Consider the following 26,883-nt stretch of genomic DNA (forward strand, 5'->3'; position numbering starts at 1 on the left):
CCCCGTCAACTGAGAGCCAGCTGGGAGGAAAACAGGGACCAAGAACCTTTCCAGAGGTGGGGGGTGAGGGGACAACAGGACGGGGAATGTTTCCTGGAGGCCCTGAAAGCACAGGCCTCAGTGGCTGGACGTGACTGTCACGCACCTTAAGGCCAGGAGGTGAAGGCTGGCCAAGAGGCAAAGGGCTGGGCCTCCTGGCAGTTGACCATGACCTGAGTTGCCCACCTGCGGGAAAAACAGTAGACGTGGGAGTCCCTGGGCCCTCGATGGTCGGGCGGGCCAGAGGGTGAAACCCATGACCTCCCGAACCCCAAGATCCTTTAAACCACGTGATGCCTGGCCCCGCAGCCCTGGCGCTTTCCCTCCGCAGCTCTTTCCCCTGCTCTGGATCCCGCCCCGCCGCCCCACCGGGCGCTGTGCGCAGGGCGCTGGCAGTTGTCGGTGCCGTTGGCGCAACACGTGGTTTCTAGAAGCCTCGAGGCTGCGCGGCGCAGGCGGGAGCCGGGCGGCGGGGACCCGTGCTGCAGGGACCCGTGCTGCAGGAGGCAGAGCGCCGCCTGTGGTGCGCGGCGGGCGTGGGCTGCGGGGCCGGAAACCTGGGGCGGGGGCGGAGCTGGCGCGCAGGGTCGCAGAGGCCAACGGGGAAGCAGGTGCGGGCCCCTACGGAGGGCGGAGGCTGGAGGCCAGCGGCGGGAGAACCTCGGCTTTTGCCCGTGAGGTTCACTGGTGTTCGCAGCGACGGGAAGACCCGTAAAGGGGCGCGGCCGCGACGGTGCGTGTCTTCCCAGGGCGAATCGGCCGGCGGCCAGCGAGGCGCGGGAACATGCTCCAGGTCCTGGTGCTGAAGGTGAGCGAGCGCGAAGCCGGGGGCCGGGCCGTTGACCCGCCCCAACCCTCCCAGGGCTGGTCCGCCCGGCTGGGACCACGGTCCTTGGACCGCGCGGGTCGGGGTGCCAGATAAAATCAATTTCAGCAAAACATGAAATTGTAGCTCAGCCGTGTCCCGTGCACTGTTTCTGACATACAGTAAAAAATTAATCATTTCTACGAAATTTAGATTTAACTGCGTGTCCTGTATTTACTAACTCCAGAACCTTAGGGGATGGGACGCACCGAGTACCGGATCGGCGCTGGTTGAGGGCTCCCGCGCGCCCCAGGTGGATGGAAACGGGGACCCTGACCTATTCTTTCGGACGAGGGTTCTCTCTGGTGGCCCCTGCTGGACAGGGGCCGGGGTGACCTGTACCTCCCTTTCTTCCATCTCCGTACACACGCGCGTTCCCTCTTCACTGGTGGGGATTTCTGCCCGCTCGCGCCCCGGGACTCTGGCGGCCACTACCTACCCGCGAGGGCGCCTCGGGGCTCAGATCCTTGGAGTGGGGGTTGGGGGTGGGGAGGTGGGGAGGTGGGGAGCGGAGGGGCGTCCGCGGCTGGGGCTCACCCTGGATGGGGGCCTGTTAAGAACAGCGGAGAGCTGCAGTTTCCTCTTTGAGGCGGGGAATTCGTGGTGTGTTCACATTTCTTGGAGGAACAATACAAACCAGAGTAAAGGAGTGGGTTTCGGTTATTGCGAAAAGTTAGTATAAATCACTTTAAAAACATACTTTAGTGGGCAGAGGAGAGGGCCACAGCAAATCATGGGATTAAAAAAAACCCCATCAACTTTCCCGGTCTTATTTTATGTCGTTTAATATATAGGAACAGAGACTCACAAACATTTGAAGGAGCTGACTTTTACCGAGGATTTCTCTGAGACTTTTAGGGGTTTCAGATCCCACTGGCGAGCTCCTCTCCACCATCAGTCCTATATAGGCTAGTGCAATTTCTCCTTTAGAAAGACGGGGCTCTTCCAGGGGTACAGATCCTGCCACATGCCAATCCATCAGGGCAGAACTCTGGCAGGAGCAGCTGGATTCTCATTGCCTCCACCTTGGGAATCCCTGTCTTTTATTTGTATCTAGGAACTCTTTTATCTACCCCTCAGCTCTGGTCTGCCCCCACTTCCAGCACCTACCCTGATCGCACTGAACAAATTTTCTATCCAATCTAGTATTTCTTGGTACAAGTACCACTTGTAGTTCTCCAGATTAATTTAGCTTTTACAGGGATAAAAAGAATTTTCCTCCCGTGTGTGTCAGCCATTGAATGGATAAACAAAATTTGGTATATATGTACAATGGCATATTATTCAGCCGTAAAGTGGAAGGAAATTAAATGTGCTACAACATGGATGAAGCTTGAGAACATGTTAAGTGACATATGCCAGATACATAAGGACAAATACTGTATGTTTCCACTTATATGAGGTTCCTGGAATAATCAAATTCAGAGAGACAGCAAGTAGAATGGTGTTAACCAGGGACTGAAGGGAGTGGCCTTGGGGAGTTATTGTTAATGGGTTTAAGTTTTGTGGGATAAAAATAGTTCTGGAGATGGATGGTGATAATGGTAGTATAACATTGTGAACATCCCAAATGCCACTGAACTGCACACTTAAATATGGTTAAGATGGTAAATTTTATGTATATTTTTCCCACAATTAAAATTGTTTTAAATTTTAAAGTTTTAACAGTTATGTATTTGTTGTAACATACCCTACAAATGAAACCATACTGGCATAACAAACCTGTTAAGATGACACTAACAGAAAACAGTGTTGATTTAAAATATATATTAAGAAAGTAACCCAGGTAACATGCAGTTGAGTCAGAAGTGAGTATGGGCTTGTTTTCCCAGAGGGGCCAAAAGTGAAAGGAATTAGCCAGGTCATTCTTGATCACAAAGGTGATCCGCCTGCGGGGAGGAGGAACTCCAGGGCCATTGGGTCCTACAGTTAAACTGTCTTAGTGGACAGACAATGTACACATCAGGACAGCTAGGCATATACCCTTCAAGCGGGCGACTTGTGCCAGGAGGGGTGGTAGAAAAGCTAAACAAGCTCTTACAAACATGGGTGAAATTCTAAAACCTGTAGGCTTGACCCCACTAATGTGGTACAAAGAAAAACAACTGTTTTGCTAGCTTCAGTACTGTCAGTGAAATCCACAAACAGCATTTCAAGGGTAGTTTTCCTGCTAAAGCTGATAACCACTTTGCTGCTTTGCCCATAGGAGGCTGAGTTGGGATTGAAGCAGTAGCTGTCCAAGGACCTCTCATAACAGCCTGACTATAAGTGGGCCCAGTATTATTCAGTTTGGAAACACATTTTCATAATGTTTTTAAATTAACATCTTAATTTTTACAATTGATGTTGGAAAGCATAAGTGTGACTAAAATACCTGAAGTTATTATGGATATACCATGTACTAAGGGAATTGAACATGAATCGAAGGTTAGATGATAAATCCAGTTACTGATGTTATAAAGTACACTTTACACACTCACATTGCTGAATGTGGGAAAAGATACTCATTACATAATTACGCAAATAAAAGTAAAAGGAAGTAACATGTAGGAAAGATGAGTTATTGTCCCTGAGAAACAAAGAACACACCTCATTCAGTTAAATCCTGTGAATTTAATAATGTGAAATATTTAGTATTCAATACCAGACAGATGATTCAGCTTTTACTTGAGTAAAATTATTCAAGAGTGAATGATAGAGGTAAAGGAGAAGAGAGTGGACCAAAATTTATATACATATTTTTCTGATGGAAATAAAGTAGACATGCAGGAGAAAAATGTGTAAGGCAGTAGTACACTGATAATTGCAACTAGGCAGTACTGCCATATAGCTCTGGTGGGAAACAGTAGGCCCCAACCTTCATGTAAGAGGTGGGCATGGGCCCCAACCTTCGTGTAAGAGGTGGGAATGGGAGGAATCTAGAGCCCATCCCCTCCTAGGAAAGTACATGGAAGAAATGGCAACTTGAACCATTTGTGCTGCTGCTGGTAAAACTGCACCCGGTCTACATTTCTTAGGCTTTAGGAGATTTTAAAAAAATGAAACATTTTAGCAATTTCAGTGTGCCCCAAGGGGAGGTGAAACCTGGAGTGGGGACTCAAGCCCTGGGCTAAGAAAGTTCTTGGCTTCCTATAGGAAAGAATTCAAATGTGAGCTGATAAAGTTTAAAGTGAGAGTAAGTTTATTTAGCAGAGTAAGAAAAGAAAACAAAGGCCACCCACAGACCCTTTCAGTAGGCAAAATTAAGAAATAAATACATGACATAAATACAGAAATGAGTTCCTATTGATATTTTCAATGCAGATTTAACTTTTCATTTTCTATTTGTATCTTTAACAGTGAAAATCTTGGTTTCTAATAACATTAATAGATAATAAGATACATTCAGAGAGTTCTGACTTTCATCCCTTTCCCTTCTATCTCATTCCTGGCTTCCCTGTAGGTAATAATTTGTGTTTGTTCCAGTTTATCTCCCATCATTTACTTCTTTTAATATGAGCAAATGTACATATGTTTATATTTCCTTATTTTTCTTACAAAAGATGTAGGATACTGAAAACATTGTTCTGAACCTTGCTCTTGTATCTTATTATGGATATTTTCAAAATAACAGGAGCTCAAGGACACTGATCTCTGCTTTTTGAATCACAACACATAATTAAGAATTACATATTATTGGTGACATGTTTTAGAATTTTATTTTTTTGGTCTTTTCCCCAGTTTTATTGAAATATAATTAACATGTAACATTGTGTAAGTTTAAGGTGTACAGAGTGATGACATACATATGTATTGAGAGTCTTCTATTTTTTATCTTTGGTTTGACCCTTTAAGACAAAGGAATTTGTTAGATCACTTAAATCAGAAACAGTCATTGTGATTCTAAGGTTTATTATTTTATGGTTCTTTTTAATTTTTCTTTTTTTCTTTTTTCTTTATGGTTCTACTTTTAAATCACGCATTGTCCTTTAAAATTTTACAGGTTGAAGATCCAGGTTGTTTCTGGGTTATTATAAAAGGATGCAGTCCCTTTTTAGATCATGAAATGGACTATCAAAAACTAAATAGTGCCATGAATGACTTCTATAATAGCATGTGTGGAGACGTAGACATAAAACCATTGATGTTGGAAGAAGGGCAGGTATGTATCTAAATGTGCTTTAAGCACCATGGCTTGAAATACTACTCAACATGTAGGATATTTTGGCAACTAAGATGATAAAAGCTTTTAGAGTATTTTAATTGCTTAGAATCATTGCCTTGTGTTAGGTTCTTTGGGTTGCAGAAGATTTAGGCTAATCATGGAAAGTTTCAATTGTTGTATAAGGTTCACATGGAGCAACAGGAGATAGAGCATCATCTAAATTTAGGCATTGGGGCCATCCTCCTGGGGCTGGGAACTTGAGGGTTAGTGTATGAGATGGTCACAGGTGTAGGTACCTCGGCGAAGAGGTCGTGGGTGTTGTTGGTCTAGGGCTGATGCCTCCCCTGTGGTGCCATCAGCTTTTCATATAATGGTTGCACCATCCCATGACCACCACTGCCCAAATCAACACGTTCACTTAAGCTTGCAAAATGGTCATTTTCACATTCTTTCTGCATTTAGGAGCTGGAATTCCTCTGTAGGGAACTTTCCCTCCTCTATTAGGATGTTTGGCTACCTTGACAATACAGTTCATACTGGGAAGGCAGAAGAATTGCTTGATTCTTTTATCAATTTTCAGCGAAGTGATTTATGCCTAGTTATCTACATTGGTATCCAGAGATTTTTTATTTTCCTCGTTTTTATTTTTTAAGTACTGTATGGAACTCAAGGCTTTTAATATGTTCATCAATTGTAATCATTGTTTTTGATGCTTAAATCATACCATTTTTGGCTAGTGGAAGACCTACTATACCATCAATTCAGAGTTGACTGGCTGTGTGAATGATCTATTCGTACCATTCCTACAGGTTACTTTGACTTAAGCGTTAAACAGAAATAACCCTCCATCTTTTGGCAGAATTTCTCTTGAATTATTTATGTTTTGAGTCGTGTGAGGCTCTCAAGAACCAGTTCTTGGGAGGGTTGCTGCTGGGAGGCGCACCCATCGGCGGCGACAGGCGTGTTCCTTTCCTCCCGGTGCGTCCCTGTGCTCTCCTGGGGGTGGGGGGGAAGAACCCGTTCTTTGCAGAATGGCTGCACTATATTTTCCAACTTGAATTCCCAAGGGCAGGAATCTCCACTGGCCCACTTCTTCCCTGTTGGCCACTTTGTACATTTGTGGTCAACTGATGGTTTGCCTGTCTGGGTTGCCGTTGAGTCAACTTTGGCCTGGCAGCCCTATGGGACAGTTAGATGCTAAGGCCTGTCAATTCAGGAGGGCAGTTTCCCTAAAAGGGAGTGGCCGGCATTTATTTATTCAATCATTCATCACATCATTTTTGAAGGCTTAGTACATGCCAATCACTGTTCTGGGGGCTGGGAGTGTGGCAGTAAACAAAAAAGACAAAACTCCACGTCATGGAGCTGATGTACCGTTGTGGCAGGTAAGTAAACAAATGTCACAGGGTGGTTTCATATCGGTTTGGTGCATGATTGACAATCATTTGTAAGCTTTGTTTTCTGATTTAAGAAGGTAAAGCAATGCATTTTCTTTAATTTCTAAAAATGGTCCTTAGTTAAGCAGTCGAAAGGATGGTAGTAAGAAAACCAAATGGAATTCAGGTCCCCTGTGTTCTTATTTCCTGAGGCTGTCCCCGCTTCCCCGATAAGCAGTGGTCAGTTAACTTGACCAGGGTCCACCTCCTTGAATCAGTTTCCTCTTCTGAAAGGTAAAGTGTAGGCTGAGATGATTTGGGGAGCACCTTTTAGCTCTCATTATGTGGCTAGAGATTTTAACACTGAAGTTTTTCTTTTTCTTTTTTCTTTTTCCTTTCTTTTTGTAGGTTTGTGTGGTGTATTCTCAGGAGCTCAAGGGCTGGTGCAGGGCTGTTATTAAGTCAATTGTGTCTTCAGCAGACCATTACCTGGCAGAATGTTTCCTGGTGGATTTTGCCAAGTCCATTCCAGTGAAATCTAAAAAGTACGTATGAATTTTTTTTTGCCTCGTGCTCTTTAAGGAGACAAAGGTCAGTTTTAAAGGAGAGTGTCAGTTTTCAGAGTAAGGAGATAGAGGTCATAAACCAGAATTTTTTTTAGCTTCAAGACTTGCAGGTTCCAGTTCTACCTGCAGTCAATGCAAGAGCAAGTGGTCAGAATGCAGGCTCAGCAGGCAGCTCCAGCCCACCTTCCACCTTCCTTCCTGGAAAGGGCAGGTGCTCTGCATCTCTGGTGTTCTTGGCCAGCTGCTCGCTTCACCTGGCCCGGCCGCTTAGTTTGTTCATGGGACGGTGTGGGTCCTTCAGGAAGGCGTGGCTGCAAGAAGGATGCTGCCCGGGGCAGAGAGAAACTCATGTCCACAGAAGGGGCAGTTTGCTGGTACAGCCTCAGGTTGCGGAGAGCAGAGCATATATTCAAGTATATATTCCTGGTTATCTTAACAAAGGGAGGCTGTGACTGTCACATGAGGCAAGAGACATTCAGAATGAACCCTCATGGATTCCAGGACCACACGTCATCGTTCATTAGAAAACACTAAGTTAGTCTTGAGGTTTGTGGTTATTTCTTTAATAGCTTCTTGTCCCAGAGTAAGAGGATATCAGTTTAATAAATAAATATGGGGACCCTTCTTCCAAAACAGACCCACCAAATAGACTTGAACTGCAACAGGAGCTTTATCTTGAATAGAATTTCACTCGGCAGAAGGACTTAATCAGACATTGGAAACTTGCAGATATTTAAGAAAAAAGATGCATTTCTGACTTGTGATTCTGCACCTTTGTAACCATAATTGTTGTAAAAATAACTATTGTGTTAAACTGGGGCTATTTTCTTTTAGTATTTGGAGTTTTACGTGTAATTTGTTTGGGGCAAGAGAATCATGATTGTGTAGAGCACGGGGAGGCCCCAACGGGCAGGTAGTGCAGCCACTTTCTTCCGAGCTGAGACACAAGAGGCCGAGCCTGCCCTGTTTATGTGGAAATGGTATGTTCAAGTGATCTGTCGTTTGTCTGAAAAACGGGAACTAAAAATGTTGAACAACTTATTTATTAAATCTCAGTCCGCCAGGTCTTTTGTGCAAAGTTGGCAAACACTAATTACTAAAACATCCGCTCATTTACAGAAACTTTAAGGTAATTCTGGTCACGTATTGAAATGGATACTTAAAAATCTTAACTAGAATTTGCTTCCCAGGTTTGTTCATTATTACCCAGTGCTTCTCAGTGTATGGAGTTTCATTAGACATCATTTTACAAATCCCTCCCCACCCCCATGCTGTGAAATTTTAACATTAAAGATATACTGAATATCTGTGTAAATACTATATGTATATGCTTTATACAGAAGAAAGAGTGAGATTTTTTTTTATCCGCTGAGAGCCAATTTTCACCCGTTTAGGCAAATGTCTCCAAGTACTTCCTGCTGTTGGTGGCTATATGAAAGAGAAAGAATTGGTTTTTGTGTGTTTCATGTTAAGTGTATTAATTATATTGATGTGATTTAAAGAACTATGTTATATATAATTTTTCTTCATAATGGAACTGTTTCTGTTTCACTGTCAAGCATCCGAGTTGCAGTAGAAACTTTTATGCAGCTTCCCTACAGAGCGAAAAAATTCAGACTGTACTGCACGAAACCTGTTACGTTACACATTGACTTCTGTGAAGACAGTGCTGAAATTGTGTAAGTATAGCTTCTGACGTGTTGAATCATTAGTGAAAGTCTTAAACCAAGTATGTGATGCTTGTATGAAATTAACTCCTCTTGAGAAGTGCTAAGCGATTTCAGAGGTCTCTCTGTCCTTCAAGAGGTGTCTTCTGAGTCCGTGTGTGTCATACCGGGTCGTGAGCCGAATTCCCTGGGCGGCCCCATCTCCAGAGGCTGCAGTTGAGGGGTGTAGAATGGGACCTGAGCTCTGTGCTCTTCGGCTTCTTCTTCTTTTTTTTTAACTTGCAAAAAGCAATAAATCAACTGTAAAGAGAAAGAATGCATAGGATCATGGAGCTTCAAAAATAAAAAGTCTGTTGCATTCTTCTTCAGCCCCTCTTTCTTCCTCCTGGGAGGCCTGTCTGACCTGTTGAGTCTCTGGACTTGTAGACTTTTTTCAGTGCTTTTATAGACATTCATATGCACGGAGCTTTTAATGAACATGAGAACAGACTGTCTTACTTCCACATTTCACTTAAGGAGCTATGTCGAAGCTCTTTGTACTCCTTTCTACTTCATGGGTGCCAGCCTGTGCTGAACACCTCACACTCAGGGGCCCTGCCCCAGGGAGCTTGTGTTCTGGTCGGGGAGGCAGATATGTCCCAGATAACTGGGGACGATGGTGTTGGGACAGACAGTGCCATGGTGGTGGGCACGAGTCACTCAGGAAGCCCCAGGATGGGGCCCGCCCTTTCTCAGCTGTCTCTGAACTGGTGCAGGCAGCGATGGTGAGAGGAGCAGCTGGGTTCATCACCCCAGAGCAGAGCCAGAGCCACGCACCCCCTTACTTGCATCATACGTTCAACGTGTAATATCAGAAACACCTAGTGCATGGTTTACAAAACGATGGTGGTGTACTGGCCTCAGGTTTTGTATTTGATGAAGTTGCGTCTGTTCACTGTTTCAGACCAGCCCAGAAGTGGGACAGTGCAGCTATTCAGTACTTCCAGAACATTCTCAAAGGTAAGGCAAGTTAATGATCACTGCAGCCTGCTTTGAACTGACACCCAAGGTGCTTTCACCTTCCGTGAGTGAGGGCGTGTGACATGTGTGTGATTAGCTGTCTGACCCTTCTCGCATGGGTTCATGAGTTCCCTGGCGCTTCTTACTCCCCACTGTGACAGTGAATCTGCACCTCTGGAATTCTGAGGGTGGATGTGGACGTCAGTAATTGACAGGTGAAGTTAGAAACGGGCTGTTTCGGGGAGGGACCCTTGCACAATAATAATGCCTGCCTCTTAGTTGGCAAAGACGCTGCAGCACTGCAAGATAAATTTACGTACATTTCATTGAACCAACAATTGATGAAAAGCCTAACTTACTGTGTAATCCTCATCATTGCTAATTGGAGATGTACAGAATGTCTCAGAGCACCTATGTAGTGTGCTGTCTTTATATTGTTGACTAACAGTCTCATTTGTGTCATCTGTGTTAACCCTGTCAGTAAAGAGCCAAGTAACTGCCTACTCCTAAGGCTGTTCTGAGGAGGAATAGGGGTGAAATGCCTGGGGTGCTGCCTGTACCTGTTGGGGTTCTGGTCCCCCCTCTCCTCTGCGGCCCCACTGTCTGGGTAAAAGAACAGCCAGATGTTTTGCTCCTGGGAGAAATGGGAAGGTCGCTGGTTTTGGAGTTTTGGTCCTTGTGAGTCCATGGAGGGGATGCTGGTAGACACAGGTTTGGAGGATGCAGAGCACCTAGGTTTGAACACGGCCCTGTTACTTCTGGGTAGCCTTCTCTGAGCCTGGCCTTTCACCTGTGCGGTGACCCTCAAAGGTTGTGCTAAGAGTGAAATGAAATAAGTTTGTGAAAGAGTTAGCGTAATGTCTGATAGGTACCCATACATGGAGCTGCTGTGTGGATCATTAAGTCTCTGAGAGAGTAGCTGAGAGCTCTGATCCATGACCATTTGCAGGGGTAGAGGGACTCAGATGAAAGACTGTGACTGGAAATGATGTGCGAGTCACTGGAAGAGAAGAGAGGGCCAAGAACTGTGCTCGCGGAGGTGGTGATAGGGTGGCAGGAGGAGATGCTGTGGAGGGGGACAGAGGGTACGAGTCTGACTCCATGCCAGGAGAGCTTCCCCTTGACTCACCCACGTGGCCCCAGACCCCTTCTGCTTTACGATCCACTTTTAGAGGAAGCCATCGGTATTGTGGTGCTGGGTAATTAGAAGTGGTTAGCAGAGATAGAGGTGGGAGTTAGTCATCATTGTTTCCATATACTTTTTAATATCAGCTAATTTGTGTTTTCATTTATGCTATTTAGCAACTACCCAGGTGGAAGCCAAATTGTGTGCCGTGGAAGAAGATACTTTTGAGGTTTACCTTTATGTGACTATAAGAAGTGAAAAAGTAAGTGAAAGAATTGTATTTTAAAAAATATGTTATCTTTATGAAACATTTTTATTTTAATAAAGAAAAACCACCAAGGGAAACAATGTCATTCACACGACATAGAAATATTCTTAATCTTTCAAGGTCTGGTTTAGATCAAAAGATAGGTTTGTGTTTTCTTCTTTTAACTATTTAAAAAAAATTACTGTAGTGTTTTATTTAGACAGCATTTTATGTAGTAATGGACAAGCAATTATTGCTATAGTGATGGGTATAAAACGTTCTCTTCTTCTAAGAGGACATAATTTTTATAATACATACATTTAGTATGATTTTAATTCACTGCTTTTTCTCCCCCATAATTTTCTCATTGTGTGTAATATGTGCTCGTTGTAAAGAATTCAGATAGCACAGTAGAAAGAAAGTGGGCATCACCCGTGAGCCCCCCCCTCCATTAGCTGTTAACATTCGTCTGGCTGCCTTGACGAAGGCTGGCACAGGTACAGCTCTGACCGTGTGTGCAGGTAGAAGAAGGTGCAGATTAGGCTGCTCGGGGCCCACAGAGGGCATCTAAACCACGGATTTATTTAAAAAATTTATTTTGAAATAACTTTTTTGTTGTTCCTTTTTTATCTTATGTGATTTCTTTTTCATTTTTTAAATTATTTTTTTGTTTGTTTAATTTTTTATTTGAAATAACCTCACACTTACAGAAGAGATGTAAAAATAATGCAGAGTTTTGTATGTATTTTACCTGGGTTCCCCTAATGTTAACCATGCAAACCAAAGGCACAGCGATTAAAACCAGAAGATGACCAGTGATAAAATGCCATGTTTAGAAAATCTGTAGGCCTTGTTTGAATTTTGCCGGTTTGCCCACTAATTTCCTTTCTCTGGGCCAGAACCCCCACTGCACTGATTGTCGTGTCTCCTTCATCCTTAACCTGGCGGGTCCTCAGTCTTTCCTCATCTCGTAAGACTTTGACGCTTCTCAAGAGTACCGGCCAATCACTTTGTAGAATGTCACTCAATTTGGGTTTGTTTGATGTTTTCTTACGATGAGATTGAGGTTCTACATTTTTAGCACGACTGCTGCAGAAGTGACACTGAGTGCTTCTCAGTGCGTCCTGGGAGAAGGTTCCGGGTGTTGATATGTCTTCTCACTCGTCGCGTTAACCTTGATCAGCTGGGTAGTAAGGTGGCGTCTGCTAGGTTTTTCCTCCAAGGAGTTACTGTTGCTTTTCTTTTGAAATTATTAAGTATTTTATGGGGAGATACTTTGAGACTGTGCAAATATCCATCAGTGACTCTTGCCTGCAAAACTTATTTCTGTGGTGTTTGCCCGTTTCCATCATGTCATCTACGTTTTTAATTGGAATTATCCCTTTTCCCCACTTATTAATGGATTCAATAATTTATCTTACTGTGGGCATCTGGATATTTATTTTATTCTGGAGAATATACTCGTTTACTGTCATTATTTTCTTGTTCAGATCATCACAGATTTGTCCATTAGCTTTTTCAGAGTGGTATATGTATTATTTCAATGTCCTCCATCATTGTTGAAAACTCTATTTTCTGGTACTACAAGTTACTCCTGGCTAACTTGGTCATTTTCCAGCCCCAGCCCTAGAGTCAACTACTGCTCCAGGAAGTGGTTCCTTTTATTGAAAAATGGTGTTAGGATTTCATGATCAGGGTACTACTAGGTGTGCTCATTGCCAATGGGTGTCATTGATTGTAGGGCCTCTCAGCAGACAGGAAATATGTGTATATATACTACCCCATGCACACATACCGTGTTTCCCTGAAAATACGACCTGGCCAGACCATCAGCTCTAAAGCGTCTTTTGGAGCAAAAATTAATATAAAACTGGGTCTTATATAATTATATATTATATAATATATAATACTATATTATTATATATTATAATATATATTATACATAACATATTAATTATATTAATATACACAATATAATTATATATTAATATAATATATAATATAATAATTATATAAATAATTATTATAAAATAATAGTTATATAAAATATAATATATAATATATAATATATAATATAATTTTAAAATATAATATATAATATAAAATATAAAAAATAATTATATAATATATAATATATATTATATGGTATATAATTCTATATAATATATTATATATTAATATATAAATTTATATAATTTTAATATATAATTATATAATTTATAATATGTAATTTATATAATATAAAACATAATATATAATAATTATATAAAATATAATATATAATATATTAATATATAATATATTATATAATATATAATATATATTATATTATATAATTAATATTATATAATTATATATTATATAAGACCTGGTCTTATAGTAAAATAAGACCGGATCCTACGGTCCTATTTTACTATAAGTAAAATAAGTAAAATAATACTTATTTTACTATAAGTAAAATAAGTAAAATAATACTTATTTTACTATAAGTAAAATAAGACCGGGTCTTATATTAACTTTTGCTCCAAAAGACGCTTTAGAGCTGATGGTCCAGCCAGGTCATATTTTCAGAGAAACACAGTACGTCTACATTTGTTTCCAGATCTATCCATTTGTACACATATTAACAGCTCTGTTACCTCTGATTTCAATCCAGCACCTCCCTTTTCCTCATTCTTGACACCTGTCTCTGATAGTGAGAAACCTGCTGCTGTTAGCTACAGTATATTTGATTCACATAATTTCAGAATTGCTAAGTCACATTCCTGTGAAAAATAAATTTGTCTTTAGCCTTACAGCAGGTTTGTTCTTTTTTTCCCTACCATTTCAGCGTGGTTATGTTTATAATAAAGTTCATTTGTGATTCTTTGTACTTTGGGTTCCTCCACATCCTTGTTGATTTTTCCTCTGACTTTTCATTACTTATTTTACAACGTGGTAAAAATGCCGGACTGTTGGCTCTAGGACGAGTCTTGTAAAAAAATATTTTTTAAAACAAGTTCTCTACTGACCTGCTTCTTTCTTACTGTTTTTCAATGGTAGATCTCTCTTTCTCTCTGTATATGGTTGTGTGTGGGTGATAATTTGCTTCAAGGTAGTGAAGTGGAGAAGGCATGCTTAGCAGAGAGAACTTACTTGGAATACAGGAGGTCATAATTGCCAGAAAAAGAAAAATAGGGCCAACAATCCTTTTCCAGCTCAAAGGAAACACAAGGATGTATATCCCAGCTTTTTTGCCTGTTTTTTTTTTCACTCAACAAAGTTATTTTAAGATATATCCATGTTGTTCCTTTTATTGGCAAGTACTCTTCCATTGTCTAGCTACGAGGTCATATAATTAAGTTGTGAACTCATCAGTAGCTCATTGCAGTTTAAATTTACATTTCCCTGATGATTAGAGTTGGTGAACATCTTCTCACGTACCGGTTGGCCATCTGTATGTCTCCTATGGAAAAATGTCTTTGCAGATCTTCTGCCCATTTTTAATTGGATTGTTTGCTTTTTTGCTATTGAGTTATATGAGTTCTTTACACGTTTTGGATATTAACCCTTTATCAGATATTGATTTGCAGATATTTTCTCCTGTTCAGTAAGCTGTCTTTTCATTTTGTTGAAGGTTTCCTTTAGTGTGCAGAAACTTTTTAGTTTGTCCCACTTGTTTATTTTTGCTTTTGTTTCCTTTGTGTTTGGTGTCAAATCCAAAAAAATCATCACCAAGATCGATGTCAAGGAGGTTACTACCTAGGTTTTCTTCTAGGAGTTTTATGGTGTCAGGTCTTACATTCAAGTCTGCATTCAAGTCTTTCGATCCATTTTGAGTTAATTTTTGTTTATGGTGTAAGATACTGGTCCAGTTTCATTATTTTGCATATGGCTGCCCAGTTTTCCCAACAGCATTTACTGAAAAGACTGTTCTTTCTCCATTGTATATTCTTGCCTCCTTGTCATAGATTAATTGACCATATATGTGTGGGTTTATTTCTGGGCTCTCTATTCTGTTCCGTTGATCTATGTGTCTGTTTTTATGCCAGTACCATGCTGTTTTGATTACTATCTTTTGCCCATTTTTTAATTAGGTTGTTTGTTTTCTTTTTATTGAGTTTTGAGAGTTCTTTATATATTCTCTATTCACACCCATCCAGATATATTATTTAGAAATCTCTTCTTCCTGTCTTTGGATTGTTCCGAACAGTATCTTTTAAAGAGCAGAAATTTTAAATTTTGATAAAGTCTGATTTATCAGTTTTTCCTTTTATGGTTTGTATTTTGTCTTTGCCCTCCCCCTAGATCTTTGCCTGGCAAAGTCGTGTTGGTTCTTCAGTGCTTTTAAAAGAAGATACTTTTTATACTTCATACAGCTTCTTAATTTTCTTTCTTATCAGGAGGGTTAGTTAGAAATATCTAGTTCACCATTACCAGTGCAGAAGTCACAAAATCAATTTCTGTCAAATTACGTTTTATAAAATAATTTTTCTGAAGATCAAAATTGCAGTTCAATTTAGAATATTTTCTGAACAGTCACTTGATTATATATTTGTCTTATTATTCATGAAATGTTTAAAATTGTACAGGTTTGTGTTAATGATGATCTGGTTGCAAAGAACTTCGCTTGTTATATATCACCCATGGAAAATAAAACCCTTGATTCTTTAGAGAAATCAAGATTGAATATAAAGTCAGCCTCCTTTTCCAATGAACTCAATCCGGCACTTACTCTTTGGCCAATGTTTTTGCAAGGAAAAAATTCTCAAGGAATGGAAAGTGAGTAGCTTGTCATCAGTATATGTTTCCTTTAAACTGTCTTTTTTATAGAAATCTTAGTGTATTGATATAAGTTGTCATATAGGCTTTTACCCGTATGAAAACTGTGACTTAGACCCTGAATTCAATATTTCAATTTTCATCCTAGTGAGTTTGTGAAAAGTTCTGATATCATAAAGCTGCTACAGTTCGTTTTTATGAGAACAGGAAAAACTATTTTCAATTTCTTGTTAATATGGAATTTTATTTTTAGAAGTCTGTATGTTCCTAATTTAAAGACATCACCAAAACAGATTTTTGTTTGTTGAGAGCTTTAGATACTTTTAAAAAGAGCTACTTATTTATTAGCATAAAAAGATGAGAAGAGTCCGTCATGGACAATGAAATAACTTCTCTCTACATTCAGTTTTCTTTAGTCCCTTCACATTGCTCCCCACCAAGGAGCAATGCCTCCTCTAACCTTATAGAAAAGCAAGAGCAGCAGTATACCAACGAATTCACATTTCTGTTTTGGGTTTTATTTCATGCTGCTGTAATCCTGAAATGTGCTTTTTCTGTCAGAATCACAGGGTTTAACTTTTCTGGAGCAGTCTCTCCAGCATCGATGGCCCAACCATGTGGGTGACCCAGGGCCAACGCCAATGATCGTGGGTAAGTTCTACTTGGCTCGCTTCCCTTTCAGAGGCAGCATAAAATATGAATACTCTCTCTTTTAAAAATATTTTTCATTGGGGAATATTGGGGAACAGTGTGTTTTTTCAAGACCCATCAGCTCCAAGCCAAGTCGTTGTCCTTCAGTCTAGTTGTGGAGGGCGCAGCTCAGCTCCAAGTCCAGTCACCGTTTTCAGTCTAAGTTGCAGGGGGCACAGGCCACCATCCCATGTGGGAATTGAGCCAGCAACCTTGTTGTTAAGAGCTCACACTCTAACCAACTGAGCCATCCTGCCACCCACCGGCAGCTCAGTGGCAGCTGGTTGTCTTCAGTCTAGTTGTGGAGGACACAGCTCACTGGCCCATGTGGGAATCGAACCAGCAACCTTGTTGTTAAGAGTTCGCGCTCTAACCAACTGAGCCATCCAGCCACCTTAATACGTGGCATTTTTGTGATCTACCTTTAGAAGTCACGTAATGCCACTTCCATGTTGTTTACAAACCCACTCAGGCTCATGGGAAAGGAATACAGAGCCCATCTCTCAATGGGAGAAGTGACAAAGTCACATTGTAAGAGTAGCATGTGTGTTGGGAGACATGTTATGGCCCTCTTTGGGAAACAGAGTATGCCAAGTTGGAAAAGTATATTATATTTAATTCTTAGTAAGCCAGTAAGGATTTAAAAAATTTTTTTTTTATAATAAGGGTGGAAACAAGATTTAAAAATTTAATCCCTTCAAGTAAGGTTTAATACAAAACCCTATTCCATAGTAATTTCATGTATTAAGATTTTATGATAGTACTTTTTTGTTATAATCCCTTTTGTCCTATTTTCTATTTTTAATGACACTTTCTAAAGTAGCCTTTTATCATTTTTATTTTACAGATAAAACTATAAAATGTAAAATGGATTCGTTGGGAGGCTCACCTAAACAAACTGAGAAGAAACAACAGTGCATCTCTTTAAAAGATGTAAATAAGGTTGCATTTTTAAATGTTCTTTAAATATAAAGTTCATGTAATGTTAATTTTAGAATATTCTCCTTTAAAATCTACTAGGAGCCAAAACTGTATTTTCTGTTAAAAAAAAAATCATTGGCTAATTTCATTCATGGAAAAATACAGTTGCATGTTTATTCTGTTTCAAAAGAACAAAATAACTCAGCTCCCCTCTTGTTATGCCTAGGTCTTGGCATAGTGTCCTCTCTACAAAATTGGGTATTTATTCTCATTTTAACAAGGGTGTGAAAATCTGGGATTATGGGATACTCTAATCATTAAGTTCAAGTCTAACCTGTTCCTCCAGTTCCTTTGACAAGAGAGGTGAAAGTAATTACAGGACATTTTAAATACTGATTGTCTGAAATGCCACCTGCCTGCTATTTGGACACTTCAATCAAGTGGTTATTGTAATGGCATAATCACCCAGCTTTCCAGCTCTGTGTCTCTGTGATTGTGTTGTCTGAAAATTATCAGGGATGGTGGTTTATGAGAATAATTCCCATGGGATTTTGATGTCAAGACTATATATCTTGGTAGCATACATATTCTTTCTAAAAAATATTTTTTTATAGTGTGTTGAATCTTCCGTGTACTGGCCAACAAAAAGAGGCATAACCATATATGCTGATCCAGATATACCAGCAGCCAGGTATGATTTGAAAATTGACCAGAAACTTAAGTGTAATATTGTATTATACAGTGTTCTATAAAATTAATGATAGGAAGTTACTCAATTTCAAAAAATGACTGGCCCCATAAATTTTGATTAAACATTTATTAATTTAAAAGAAAAATGTTGTGACAACTGGTTGGCAGCACATTTGACCAAAAACTGGTAGTGGCTCTAGAGTCTCCTTGTTACCTTGTCAGGTAAAGTTTACATAAGGCAGGTCCAACAAAGTGCTCTTAATGTAAAGAAATGATGCACGAATGTGGGCCAAATGGCAATACAGGTTGGTGGAAAGCAAACGATAGTTTGTTACCTTCTTGAAGATGAGTGTCAAAGACTTTTGACTGTAACCCTGTCCTCATCAAGAAACATGCCAGTGAAATTAATGAAATCACAGAAAGGATGTAATATATCATCTCACATATAGTGTTAAATCTTAAAATAGTATGCTTCCTTTTCTCTCCTCCTGTACTTCATGCTAGTGTTGTCATACATTTTGTTTATACAGTTGTTATAAATCTAGAATCTATTATCATTTTTATTTAAACAGTTATCTTTTAGAGAGATTTAAATAAATAAGAAGATAATCTTAAATATTCACTTAAGTACTTACCATTGATGCTTTTCGCTTTTTGTGCAGTTCCAGGTATCATTTTCCTTCTATCTAAGGACTTTACTATTTCTTGCATTGTGGGTGTACTGGTGATGAATTCTTTCAGCTTTTGTATGTCTGAAAATTTATTTCAGCTTTATCTTTGAAAAAAATATTTTTGCTAGGTATAGAATTCTAGGTTGATAGTTTTTTCCCCTGTATTTTACAGATGTTGCCCCACATTCTGCTTGCTTGCATTGTTCCCAATGCAAAATCTTTTTCTTTGTCCTTCTGTTTGAAACTCTGATGGCTTCTAAGATTTTCTCTTTATTACAGGTTTGAGCAAATTACTTACTATATACCTTGGTGTCATTTCTGTCACTTTTTTTTATGCTGGGAGTTCATTAAAGTTCTACATTTATGAACCAGTCATTAAGGTTCTTCATTTGTAGGTTTCTTTCTTTCATTAAATTTGGATGTAGTCAGCAGTTATTCTATAAATATTTTTTCTGCACCCATATCTTTCTCCTCTCCTTTTGAGACTGATGAGACTGTCCAAAACGTCTCTGGGTCTCTGTTCATTTTTTCAACCTTTTTTCTTGCTATTTTTCGATTATTAGTTCTATTTATGTGTTTTCAACTTAATTGATTCTTATTATCTTCATTCTGCTATTGAGCCTATCCAGTGAACATTTTATTTGATGTGTTACACTTTTCAGTTCTAAAATTTTCAGTTTTTGTAGTTCGTATTTCTTTGCAGAGAACTTTCATTGTTCCTTTCAAAAGTGCTCATCTTTCCTTTTTTTTTTTTTTAAAGCCATAGTCTTTTTTTTTTTTTTTTTTTAAAGATTTTACTGGGGAAGGGGAACAGGACTTTATTGGGGAACAGTGTGTACTTCCAGGCCTTTTTTTCCAAGTCAAGTTGTCCTTTCAATCTTAGTTGTGGAGGGTGCCATTCAGCTTCAAGTTGTTGTCCTTTCAGTCTTAGTTGTGGAGGGCGCAGCTCAGCTCCAGGTCCAGTGTTGCTAGTTGCAGGGGGCACAGCCCACCATCCCTTGTGGGAGTTGAACCAGCAACCTTGTGGTTGAGAGCCCACTGGCCCATGTGGGAATCGAACTGGCAGCCTTTGGAGTTAGGAGCACAGAGCTCTAACGGCCTGAGCCACCGGGCCGGCCCTCATCTTTCCTTTTTTATGGAGCATGGTTATAATAGCTGCTTTAAAATGTTTAATAATTACCACTTCTGAACCATCTTGGGGTTGTCACCTGTTGATTATCTTTTCCTTTGATAATTGATCTGAGTTTCCTGGTTCTTTTTGTGTTGAGTAATTTTGGTTTATATTCTGGATGTTTTGAATATTATGATGTGAGGCTCTGGTTTCTGTTAAAGTCCTCTGTAGAATATTAATTTTGTTGTTTTTGTTGTTGATTTGGTTTAGCAGGAAGTCAACAACTCCCTTAGGTTCAGACCTCAGTTCTGTCTCTCTTTCTGTGGGTGTTGATTGTAATGTTAGCTCAGTTTCCAAATCTTTAGTATGTGACTTGGGTCTGTTCTGAATATGCTCAATTTGGGATGACCCTGGGATTTGTGCTGGGTCATACACAGAAATAGGGGATTTCCCCTCCCCTATATCCTTCTCTTTTTCCAGGATTTTCTTCACATTCACTATTTTCCATATGCTCCCTCTCCCTGTTCCTCTGGCCATATAGATGGTTTCTGTCTGAGAAACTGCCATGTGGTTCTGTGTGATTGGGGCCACTTGTGGAGCAAAACAGCCATAGAACTGAGAGAATAAAAAGATGGAGATTGTCCCTACACAGCCTGTAGACCATGGACTCCCTGTTTCCAAGTTCCTCTAGAGGCAGGGGAACATTTTCTCTTAGGGTTTTAGGTGACCACACAGCTGTTGCCATTGTAGCATGCAGTCCCATGATCAGAGCTGACCTTGGGCAGAGCCAGGAGAGAAAAAGAGGAAGAAAAAATCAGTGAGGATTCCCCACACTCTGTTTGAAGCCTCCATTTCTGGTTCTCTGGCTTGAAATAGAGGGTTTTTCTCAGAGTTTTTGATGTCTATGTCCTTTACACAGTTCTAAGTCTTGGGCCACCCTCAGGTCAACACTAAGAGATAGAAGGTAAAAGCCCAGGAAACTGTCCATGATTCTGGTTGTTGTTTATATTTTAACTTCTTGCTCCTATAGTTTGTATTTTATTTGGTTTCTAATGATAATCAGTAGCAGAGATGGGCTAGAGTGGGCTTAACTCCGTCTTGGCAAGCACCAGAACTGTCAAAATGGTTTTTTTACTTAAAGGGCTCAGCTCTAGCTCTCACATAAATTTACCTATATAGAACAACTTACTCCTCAGTGGTACTTTTTAAATTTTCTCCCAGAAAATAAAAGTATTTTCAGGATTGGGGTAAATGGCTTCAGAAATTTTAATAAATGCTTTTTTTATTTCTAGTGCTTTATGTCAGAGGTCAAATGAGAAACCACTTAGATTGACTGAGAAGAAAGACTACAGTGAGAAGAATGGCTGTGTGAAGTACGAATGTTTTTCTTGGCCTACATTTTTTATTGAAATAATGGTGATAAAATTATAAGCTTAGAGAATTTAATATGATTTTAGTATTAATTTCGGACCTGCATTCCCATTAAAAAACATACATGCAGTGTCTTCTGCAGGCTTTGAAATTCGTTTTTTCTTTTCCATTTACGTAAGGTAGATTTTTCTGTTTAAAGCTCTGTTCCACTGTAAATAGTCATTTTCTGCTTTCTCTTCCTGATTCTCTTGGTGAAGTGAACAAGTTTATGAAATAAATTAGATATGGTTGGTCTTTGGGGGCTGTTGACTCTATACGGGTCAGTATTTGCTTTCTTCCAAGTTTTCTGATGTTGGACAGGTTTCTCACTTGCTGGAGAAACTAATTATTTGCAGTGTGGAACTTGAGGATATTTTTTGTCCTGCCAGATTCTCAAAATGTTCACTGACAAGTTGTTAACAATAGAGTAATAACTTCATTTTATACTTGTTTAATCCACAAAATATTTCATACCTATTTTTAAGATTTCTTAACCATACCAACCTAAAAACACTCTTACACATATATTCCAAGTAACTGGCTGCTCTGAAGCCACCAGAGTAACAAAGAATTTAAGCCAGTTCAGAGATGGGAAGGTCCTGCTGTATCTACTGATTGGCTTGGGATGATTTAGGATGCCCTGCTTCCCAGAAGCCAGCCACACTGTGGCCCTGTAACGGCCCGTCATCCAGCAGGAGCTCCTCGTAGGGTTTCTCAAGGGTGGTGATTCTATAATTTAGTTGTAATATTGATGCGGTCATGGGAGGAAGCGAGCACAGCGTTTACCTACTCTGCCATGTTGACCGGAAGTTCAGGAGCTCCTCACAATGTTCCAAGGCCAGGGGCTCTGAAGGCTGCCATGGAGCCCACATATCTGGGGTGGCACCTGAGTTGGCAGCCTCCTCCTGGGATATCCCTCCACCCTCATATCTGAAAGATGTGGTGTTACAAGTGGTTATTTTTCTTGGAACAAAAGACCTTGCATTATCCATATAGCTCATTTCTTTCTTTTATTACATGAAAGTATTACTTAATAAATTAACCCTGAGATAACTTTGTTGCCTTTCATATTTGTGTTAGAAGGTTGTATCTTATCTCCTATTTGGCTAAATGCCCTTTACTTAGTACCCGCTGATTAAATTATACCAGTTATTCTACTGTGGGTTACAGGGAGCTTTGAAGTGTTCAAGATTAAACAGCAAAGAAGGAAGGAGGCAATGGGTTTATTAGGAACATGTGATGACCTGGTGATCATGCAATCTTTCTCCTTGTTCAGAGCTGGTGGTCCTGTGATTGACAATTCAGCCTGGGGCCTCGAGTGGGTGGGGGAAGCATGGGCCTGGCATGACCCACCGTGGCCCTTGTATCACAATAAACAAGGCAAAATAAAATGAGCAGTGATTTCATAGCTATGCTTTGGGAGACATCGTTCACTTTACTTACGTCAAGGAAAAATTAAAATAATAGTTCAATTGAAGAAATATAAACACTTTTTTCCTTTCAAGTTGCCCTTTAACTATTTTACAGATTATTGCAATTTTTAAATCCTGATCCTTTGAGAGCTGATGGAATCTCTGATCTGCAGCAGGTACTACAACTCTAAAAAAATAAAAAAAATAAAAAGAAAGAAAACTGTGTACTCTTTAAATCCTTCTCCTTCCTCCCTCTGAATCTGAGATCAGAAGAGAAACCCTTTCTATTGGGAACTTTAGCTGAAGACATCTTTTTAGAAATTGTTCAGTGAATTATTGCTTGAGAGAAATTGTTTTTTCTTTTTAATTAATTGTTTGGTTTTAAATTTGGATAATAGATGCTCTTCCTTTCATTTTGGTAGTTTGGGTGGTTTTTGATAAGCATGTACACCTCGGTGATTTACAATGAAATCAAACTCTTGTATTTTTTTCACTTCCGTAAAGTTCTTGATAGTCTGTGCTAATACTGCAGGGCAGTGTTGTCTAACATCTGTGTTTTCTAGTTGCAGAAGTTGAAGTTGGGCCCACAGCAACCCTTCACAGTGCTCCGGAACAAGATCGAACCTTGCTTATCCATTGACACATCGCCACTTTCGGCAGACCTGAAAAAGGTAAACGTGCTTCTGAAACCAAACTCAAGACGGAATACTGACGTAATGTAGAAGGATTTTTAATAAATGCTTCTAAGGTTGCATTTGTATAATTTCTTTGCTTTTGAAATTCTCGTTTAAGCTTTTATTATTAATTTCTTATTTATTCTTAAGTCCAGGTGACTTTCTTACAAATGAACAATTTTTTTTTTTTTTTTGTGGAGAAATTCCTATTTACCTTTTAAGTGCTTTTCTGAATTAAATTTTCAAATGTGCCTATGGAATGGGGCTTGGAAGGCACAAGTTGCCAGGGCAATTGTAATATACTTATTAGCATTTTTTTCAAAGTTGCTTTATAGACCTGTGGTTTCCCTTAGTAAATAGATCATATGTGTGTATCTACTTCCTACTTGATACAGAAACAACAACTTAAATTTTTTTTTTAAAAGAAAGGAAGATGGAACCACAAGGATAAATAGAATAAGAGGGAAGTCTTTAGGAAAACAGCTTCCCACAGGCTTTGAGGAGATGGGAAACAGGCAGCAGAGTATGGCTGAGATGCCCCAGGAAGCAGGGAACTGGCAAGGGTCGTGCACTTCCTTACCTGTTTCCACAGCCAGATTCTCAGGAGGGAGATTGGAGGCTCTTTTTGGAGAAACTGAATGACCCTAGAGAAAGACCTTTGGATAATGCTGTCTGGAATTCTCCCAGTAAAAGGGTCTGCTTCTGCCCTGTCTTCCTGCAGTGATGTGACTCTCACACGGAGATGAGCTTTGCCTCACCCACGGGTCCTCTGGTCAGCTTTTAGTGGCCTTCCACAGCCTGAACAGAACACCAGGGATTATTAGACATTAGAGGAAAGCCCTCACCTAAGGAAAAAAACCCCAAAAAACTCCAAAGGCAACAAACAATGTAGGGAGTAGAAGAAAACATTAGAAAATAAATATCCTCGGAGATAAGAGAAGATATATATTGCATGTGTTTAACAATAACAGGGTACTGTCAAAAAGGAACAGTCAGAGAATAAAAAAAGGTTCTTGGGAATTCACAATGTTATAAAAATAAAAATCAATAGTAGATTTGAGAGGTAAAATAAAAGCTATCAGGGGAACAAAAAGACAAAAGAGATGGAAATGAGGGGCAAAAGAAAATTTGAGTGCCTGACCAATGCGCTATACACCTGAAGACGTGCAATAGAATAATATTGAATGTCAACTATAACTAAATATGTAGGTATATATAGTCATGGAATGTGGAGTACAGCACAGGGAAGAGTCAAAGGTATTGTAACAACTATATAAGATGTCAGAGGGCTAGTAGCTTGGGGAGAGGGTCATTACTTCATGAGGGGTTTAGATGCCTAACTGTTACGTTGCTTTGTACGCCTGAAACCAAAAAAAGAAAATTTGAGGGTCAATTTGAGGTCCGATATCTGAAAAAGGGATTTCTAGAAAGAAATGACAGAAGAGGGCAGAAAAGTCTGAGAAGAAGAACATGTGAATGATTTCTAGACTTAATGGATATGACTCTCCAAATTAAGAGAGTTTACCTAGCACAGGCCCAGCACAACTTAGAAATAAGATAGTAGAATGATGTTGTGGAGCGTCTAAACTAGACCCTTCAGACATGGAAGTTTCCAGAGAGAAGAAACTGGTCCCACACGCGTGGTCAGGAATCGGAATGGCTTCAGACTTCTCCACAGTAACCCCAGAGGAGCATCGACCCCAACATGCTAATGAAAAGTTATTCCTAACCCAGAGGTCTATTCTCAAACTGTCAATGAAGTGTGAGGGCAGAATGAAGACATTTTCAGACATGCAAAATCTCAGATTTACTGCCTCTGTACCCTTTGTCAAGAAGCTACTGAAATATGTTCTTCACCAACACAAGAAGGTGAACAAAAAAAGAAGATGACGTGAGTCGCAAACCAAAGGGTGATGGTGCAGGAAGCTCCCAGGATGTCCGCTGCATTCCAGGTGCAGAGAGGAGTCATTCCCGCTTGCAGTGGGAGTCAGGGCCTGGGGAGGAGGACTTCACGGAGATGATGGTGCTGATAAGTCAGCTTTTTGGAAGACAGTATCATTGTGGCTGGAGAACTCTATCCTGTTAGAACATTTGGGAGGTTTTAATGACAATTACATAGAAACATAAGCAAAAAAGGCCATTTGTAAAGCTTTTTAGAAAAGCTTTATAAGTGAGCTGATGCACTGGCAGATTACTAGAAGGAGGGGAGAAGAAGTCACATCCTAGCTCTGGTGAGCTTTAAGCACCTGGTTCGTCAGTGGGCCGCCTATTGGATCCTTTTCATTCGGAGCCCAGAAACTCAGGAGTTTGATGTTAGGAAAGATTCAGTGGGACTTAAAGGGTAGGTCTTGGAAAATGCCAGGATGAGCAATGTATACCCATTGTTGGGGGTAAATGAGCAATGAGATGGGTTTTTAAATTAGTTTTCTATACTTTATTGTGGTTTTTTGGTTGTTGTTTTGTAGGCTCTTCAAAGAAATAAGTTTCTGGGACCTAACCACACTGAATCGTACTCTTGGCCTCCCATAGCACGTGGCTGTGATGTGGTTGTCATTTCTCAGTGTGGAAATGACCCTTTGTTGTACCTTCCACCAGTGCTTACGGTTTTGCAAACGGGGGGCTGCTATCAGTCATTACCAAGTAGAAACGGAGTAAGTTGAAGAATTTTGTTTCACAACAAAATGGATTAAATGTTTATTTTAAAATTTTACACCTAACCTTTCGTAAAGTTTAGGTTACGTTACTCATTTAGTTTCCAAACTGGCAGGACGAAAAACCATCCTATGAGAAACTTTTCTCTTACCACAGTCATCAGTTTTCCACACCTATTCTCACCTTGACCCCCAGTTATGGGCCATCCACTGAGACAAGAGAGTCCTGGCTTTGATAGATGAATACATAGTTCATAAAAGTATTTCACTGATTTAATTCATCTAATTGTCACAGTGACCCTATAAGATGGTCAGGCCACATATTCTTTTCACCATTTTATAGATGCAAAAATTAACTCATGAAAAGTTACCAGTATAAATTTTAACAGCTGACAAGTGAGAAAAGAAGTAGGATTAGACTTTAGGTTTTCTGTCCTCTTTTCCCATATTCTTGCAGATATTTTCACAGCACCACACACTGTTTTATAATCCCACTTTTATTTTTCCCATGTGTAAGAATCTGAAAATAGCTGAGAGAGATGATGGGAAGGAGAGAAATGGTGTGTGAGGATCAAACGACAGTGGGGTAGTGACATCTGCTTTGCTGGGTTTTGGTTGTTAGTTGAACTGATGTCCTATCAGGCGTTTGTCTCAGATCCTATCCCAAAGGACACACTACAGAATGTTCTGCCACTCATTATAAGGTGGAGCATAGCAGTACCAAAAGACACTTAGAATTGCATTTTAGAAAAGACTCTAGTTTATTTTTCTAATTGTGCTATGTAGTTTAATGATTTTCCTTTGGAAAACGGCATTGGCTAAGTTATGTATTGATTTAATAAAACTAAATGGATACCCTCAAT

At 39.8% G+C, this 26,883-nt stretch overlaps 1 protein-coding gene across 1 annotated transcript in view; it reads left to right on the plus strand.

Annotated features, from left to right (window-relative positions):
• Nucleotides 1-823: 823 nt before the first annotated feature.
• The window catches only part of TDRD12 (tudor domain containing 12), a gene marked incomplete at its 5' end in the record, with an annotated part of 55,174 nt that continues 29,114 nt past the window's right edge, over nt 824-26,883 (plus strand). Inside the window, 13 exons of the mRNA XM_081032310.1 lie at nt 824-847; nt 4,887-5,045; nt 6,833-6,969; nt 8,550-8,669; nt 9,601-9,656; nt 10,959-11,044; nt 15,601-15,790; nt 17,328-17,422; nt 18,016-18,092; nt 21,166-21,246; nt 22,811-22,871; nt 23,259-23,366; nt 25,835-26,020. Of these exons, the coding sequence (XP_080888436.1) occupies nt 824-847; nt 4,887-5,045; nt 6,833-6,969; nt 8,550-8,669; nt 9,601-9,656; nt 10,959-11,044; nt 15,601-15,790; nt 17,328-17,422; nt 18,016-18,092; nt 21,166-21,246; nt 22,811-22,871; nt 23,259-23,366; nt 25,835-26,020 (1,380 nt within the window). The remainder of the gene's footprint in view (nt 848-4,886; nt 5,046-6,832; nt 6,970-8,549; nt 8,670-9,600; nt 9,657-10,958; nt 11,045-15,600; nt 15,791-17,327; nt 17,423-18,015; nt 18,093-21,165; nt 21,247-22,810; nt 22,872-23,258; nt 23,367-25,834; nt 26,021-26,883) is intronic.

Source organism: Rhinolophus hipposideros, assembly GCF_964194185.1.
Source record: "Rhinolophus hipposideros genome assembly, chromosome: 21".
Classification (NCBI taxonomy): Eukaryota; Metazoa; Chordata; class Mammalia; order Chiroptera; family Rhinolophidae; genus Rhinolophus; species Rhinolophus hipposideros.